At 47.9% G+C, this 6,000-nt stretch overlaps 1 protein-coding gene across 1 annotated transcript in view; it reads right to left on the bottom strand.

Moving 5' to 3' along the window:
- The window catches only part of KCTD1 (potassium channel tetramerization domain containing 1), a 56,611-nt gene extending 50,967 nt beyond the window's left edge, over nt 1-5,644 (bottom strand). Inside the window, exon 1 of the mRNA XM_048508539.1 lies at nt 3,743-5,644. Within this exon, the coding sequence (XP_048364496.1) occupies nt 3,743-5,575 (1,833 nt within the window). The 5' untranslated portion in view covers nt 5,576-5,644. The remainder of the gene's footprint in view (nt 1-3,742) is intronic.
- Between the last annotated feature and the right edge of the window lie 356 nt (nt 5,645-6,000).

Raw genomic sequence — 6,000 nt, forward strand, 5'->3', positions numbered from 1 at the left:
CTGGCAGCTGTGATATTAAACAAAATTACATAATACAATTCCAAACAAGAGTATCAGTCTTTCAGGATCCTTCGAGCAACTATAGCACCATCTTATTTATAGCCTGTTTCACAGTTTTCAGCAAATAATTCTGGACTTCTCTGGGCTATTAAATGCCTATTTTTAAGAGCTAGAAAAAACAGACTATTACAAGAACATAAAAGTTAACAAAAGACCCATAGAAGTACATTAATTTTAAGTCCATGTTAAGTCCATTTTATAATTTAGGGCCAGAGTGTGCAGTCTCAAAAAATGATTTTAGAAATCATGCCAAGTTACTACACTGCCATATTTGATCCTGAATATTTTTAGGAAATTAATACACGAGCTGTTTTGAGCCACTGTGGATGGCAGACAAAGTGGGGTACAATATTTTAATAAATACATTAAAACAGTACAAGGGACAAATAGCCAGCCCATATCTCCCTCTTTAGCCTCAGCAGTAACCACTATACCACTGCAAGAAAACCAGTCATAAGAACTGAAGTCAAGGTCATGCAGGGTCATCACTGTATGATTAAAATACTGTTGTGCCTCCAGGATCTGCTACCTAAAGCAATACCTGAATCAAATAAACATTTAATATACCTTATCTCATTCCTACTCTCTTACAGTATATATCTTTAAACAAAAGAAAAGAAAAAAAGATGGACACAGTAACAGCAACAGAGATCCACAACGCAGCATTCCTGAAATTCCAAAATGCTTAAAATATTCTAACTATACACTTCCATCTCCCACTATGCATAATAGTACCTCAATTCTAGAAAACATAAGCTCCAAAAAATAAACCATAAATTCCAAGGATATCTTGCTTAAGACAACTTCTTACTATGAAGGGCAACAGAACATAGCCTGGTGTTGTGTCAGTATTTCTTTCATCCAGCTATAACACCATATGTATAAAGATCTTTTAAAGCTGTGAAATAGGGATAATATATTTGAATGGTTGTTGTGGAGAATACTAGTGTTAGCACTGCTATCCCTATAGCAAGTAGGCTGTTGTATATAGTATGGAAGTGCCCTTGCTTACATGCAGTAGCTGATCTCCAATGGTTTCTGTTCTCAGAGAATGAGCTAAACATGCACAATGTAGTTTCATTGCAAAAGCTAAACAGGTCTGAACCTGGGCAGAACATGGATGGGAAATTATTTCGGAAACAAAACATGCTACTTTGAAAGCTTTGCTAGAATGACCAGTATGCATGTTAATGGAAACAAATTATTTTTCTTGAGCAGAAGAATGTACTATGCAAGCCATTGGAAATGCAGACATAATTCATTTAAATTTCATGCAGGAAATATTGGGATTGTGACCATTGTATTTGGGATCATTGTGGGGCCCATTTTAAAACACCATAAACATAAGATGCCAATGTTACAATATAAGGTGAGACAGAATAGATTCAGTAAGCAATCTTCCTAATCTGAGGTGAGGTTAATATTTCATTCTTGATCTTTACCAAAAACCTGAATGCACTACTTATTTTTAGATATTTATGGGGAACATCATGTACATCCTTGTTAACACCAGCAGCCAATACAACTCAGTGTAGATTGTGTGACCTTCAAGATCTCAAAATAATCTTGAAAGCAGCAGTATTTGTCAACCACAGAATTCAAGGACGTATCACTTCATGAAGTCTACTGGGTAACAAGGTCTTGAAAGTCTATGCTTATAATTAAGCAGTAACTATTGTGGGTCAGGTCACTTCCTAAGAATTAGTGAACAGCTGTAAGAGTATATTGCCCAAGTCAACACTTTTTTGCTATTAAGCAGAACAATCATTCATTTTTCTGAATATGCTGAAATTTTATCATTCTTATGATACTCTTTTTAAATACATGCCCAATATTTTCCCCACTTTAAAAAACTTTATTGTAATTTACACAATACTGTCTGTGAATAAAGAATGTTGCACATAATGGAGTAAAATTAATTGCTGTTTAGATTGCTGGTCAAAGGAGAAAAATGTTTCTTCTTCTAAATAAAAACATGTACACTTTTATACCCAACCAAAGAACACTTTTTCTCTCCCCGGCATAAGTTGATAGTCAAATTATATCATCTAATCAAGAACCATATTACAACTGAAATACATTAGTATTAAACTACCTTTAATATCTACTAGTCTGCCACTGACTGCTCATTTTAGGGAGGGAAAAATAGTCAACAGCAAGAAACAACAGATGTCTTTATTCTATCTACTGCATATGTAATTTTATCAGCTGTCTGTTTCCCCCCTATCTGAAGTGTCTGACTTAACAGTCATTAACATTTGTCAGTGAAGTTCATCTTAGGTAAGCTTCCCATGCAGTACAGGGAATATAATGATAAATTATTGGGTTTAATTGGTTATTGGGGAAAACATTAGATTATCCTCAGTTGAAAGAGCAGATTTTCTTGCTTGCTGGCACGAACAAACCAAGCATGCATACCAATTTAAGGTAGACTGACTATTTCATATTGCTCACAGACATGCAATGCAAGTCCACACTACTCTGAAATATGTTTTTAACCACCCATCGTAACTTTGGGAATTTCATGCTAAAAATATACTGAGGGATAGTTAATGTCGTCAACAAGTCAGAATAAAGACATTATCTACACACCAGCAGGGGACCAAAGTACAATACTCTCTCTACTCCAGTGGCCTCAAACTCCAAACAGTAAAAGAGAGGTCATAAGTATTTTAGAGAAGACAGATGCTTATGCAGTCATTCACAAAAAGACTACTTCTTCAGATAGCCTTCAGGCTGGCTGATTAGCTGGCAAACTCCTTCGAAAGGGTCAGTTTGTACAAAACTCGTATTTCCACTTTGGAAACTGCTCAGGCATGTCATATACTTGTATTCAAAGAATAGAGCTCTTTCAGAGTTTAGACTGAAATCATTGTTAATGCTGAAGACCAGAACACCAGGTTTCAGAGTCAACTGCAAGTAGCTTAAATGAAAATTGTTGCCCCACAGTCCTAAGACTTTGGGGAATTGACACAGCAAGCACCCCATCTTGCTGTAGATGTTGACATGCTAGACAAGGGCAGTGTGTGATTAAAATCAAGTAACTTGAAACAGCTCTGGAAACAACAGGACCATTTAACAAAAAAGAAACACACCTGCACTTTTTCAAGGGCTAAAATTGCTAACGTGGATCTGATTGGTTTCCTGCACTTTTTGAGATTTGACAACTCACTAGCTCAATAATATGACTCTTGAAATATTCATCTAAGCAACTTTTAAATTATTAGTGCCTCTTTCTTGAAGAAAGCAAGCAACCAGCATTCTCCAACAGCTATTAATCCAGTATGTGCAAACACACACAAGTGCATGCCTCACTCTAGCAGACATCTGGAATTCTGCAAATTGCATGGGGTGGGATGGTGATTGTGACAAAATTTTACTTTCTCCTAGAAAGCCCAAGACTAAAACCAGAAAGCAGGAAGTTGTTGTCTGAAGGGGCGGGAGAAACCAGAACAGTGTCCAAGCCTGCATCAGGATAGCTTCATGCCTGCTGAGCAGCCAAAGTTGATCTGAGCTCCACTGAGGGCTCAGCATCAGCAGCTGTTTGCTTGTCAGGACAGCAACATGCATCAACCTTTTTTAGGTAGGTGATTCCATTAGTTGAGTGGAGCAACTGGAAAAGGTAAACAATTATGTGTAGAGAAAGGGGGAGGGAGTAAGGGTTGGAGGGTTTTTTTTTTACCTGTGTGGGGGAAACAATAGCAGGTGAAATGACTGTGGGAGAGCTGGTGCTTCTGTGGCCATTAGCTTCAGGGAGGAGGAGAGGCAAGGGGTCGTGTTTCACTGAGACCACCACCACAGAGGCAGCGGCGTCCAAAGGCTCGGCGGGCCTCAGGCAAAGTCTTTTGGGGGACGAGGAGGGGCCGCAGGCGTCTCCCCCGGCCGCGTGCAGGGCCTCATACAGGGAGCGCTTGACCGGCACGACGGCGGCGGCTGCCTCGGCCTTGACGCGCGAAGGGCTGCCGCCGCCGCCGCCGCCTTTGGGCAGGCCGTAGGAGTTGGCGGGCAGGGGCGAGGGGCGGGCCCTGCCGTTGAGGGCGCAGCAGCCTCCTCCGCCGGCGGGCAACTTGGTGCCGATGCCGGCGATGCTGTTGAGGGTGGCGATGGAGACGGCGCCGATGCAGTGGTTGGTGTAGGTCTTGGAGAGCTTGGCGGCTTTGGAGAGCATCTGCATGCGGGTGCCCAGCAGGTTCTTGCCGATGGCCTTGTTCTCGTACCAGGTGACGTCGCCCTCGCTGCAGTGGTCCCGCGGGCGCTGGAAGAAGGCCTTGCAGAGCGGGTTGCGCTTAGCCAGGTACTTGACGAAGCTGGCGTAAGGGCAGAACTCGGTGCCGGTCTCGTACATGCGCGGCAGGTTCTCCTCGTCGCTGCTCTCGGCGCGCTTCTTGCTCCACGCCGACGAGCGCGACTTGTGGTAGGGCCCCAGCGCCTTGAAGTAGACGAACTTGCGCCCGTCCTCGTCCATGGCCAGCCCGAAGGAGTCCTCCTCCAGCTCGCGCTGGTTCTCGCGGCCCCGCGTGCAGAAGTACATGCACGTCTCGAACCAGACCTTGTTGAGCAGCCCGAAGGGGCTCTGCGCGCTGAAGACGCTGCAGGTGTAGAGCTTGCGCAGGTCTGCGCGCGTGATGGCCTGCTTCTGCACCACGGGGCCGGCTCCTTGCTCCTCCAGCTTGCGGATGACGGCGGCCAGCGTGAGGTTGGCAGCGCGAAGCTCCGGGTCCTTGGTGAGGTCCAGGGTGCGGCTGTAGGGAGGCTCGTTGAGGTAGCGGTTGAGGGAGCTGCGGATGCTGATGAGCGACGATTTGGAGTAGAGCTGGCCGCTCTTGGAGCGCGCTTCAGCGTAAAAGGAACGCAGCACCCGGCACAGAGCGCCCTTGTCCATGGTCTCGAAGTCCGGGCTGTGCGCCTTCTCGCTCAGGTACTCGCGGAAGATGCGCACCGCGTAGCGAGTGGCCAAGCGTGTGTTCTCGCTCAGCCGGGCCCGCTCGGGACGCTGCAGCAGCAGTTCCGCCTCCGGGTCCGAGTCCTCGGCCGCCACGTTGCCCGCCACGGAGCCGCGGGCGTTCGCGGGCCCCGAAGGGGCGCCACCCGTGGGAGCCCCGACGCCGCGGCTGGCGCCCGTGCCGCCGACACCCCTGACGACTCCGCGGCGGCCCCTGGCGCCGCAGCCGGTGGCCGGGGAAGAGTCCAGCAACGCTCCGGCGCCCTGGTCCATACGGATCATATGGCCCGGCTGCTCGTCCCACTCCAGCCCCATCATCATCTGCTCCTCGTCGTCCAGCAACAGGATCCCCCCCTCGGCTGCGCCCTCGTCCCCCGTTATCTGCACCTCCTGGATCTCATCCTCCTCCTCCCCGTCCTCTTCCTCCCCTGCACTGCAATAGTGGAGGGGCCGGTGGGGGCCACCCCGGCTGGTCTGCCGGTCCCCCGCATTGTTCTCGCCGCCGCCGCCGCCGCTTCCTGCGCCCCCGGTACTCCACTCTCCGCCGCCGCCGCTGCCAGGCATTCTCGCCATATTGCCGTCTCCCTGCCAGTCCTCGGGCAGGGCGCATGCGCTATATTGGACCGCAGCGCTGGAGAGCTTTTGTGTTTAATGACCTTCAGCTACCGGGAGGCAAAGCTGGGCTCTTAAAGGGGCCGCGCTCCCAGTGGCTGTGGCTGCTGTGCAATGAACGGGGGGGGGGGGGAGATACGGAACCACAGACTGGCACGGCAGCTTGGAAGACTTCCCCTCCCGTTGCAATACTACTCACAAGGCTAATGCAATGCAATGGGTTAGTTTATATTGGCCCGTGCATGCTACCCGGTAGAAAGGGCAGCTCAGCATGACAGATTCACTTACCCAGCCCCAGTTTGGTGCCAGCTGCCGTCCGCTAAGTGATGCCCGAAGAGCGACCCGCCAGCCCCCAATCTTTCATTGCTCAAGGAATGAAGGGAAGG

Source organism: Sphaerodactylus townsendi, linkage group LG09, assembly GCF_021028975.2.
Source record: "Sphaerodactylus townsendi isolate TG3544 linkage group LG09, MPM_Stown_v2.3, whole genome shotgun sequence".
In the NCBI taxonomy this organism is placed as follows: domain Eukaryota; kingdom Metazoa; phylum Chordata; class Lepidosauria; order Squamata; family Sphaerodactylidae; genus Sphaerodactylus; species Sphaerodactylus townsendi.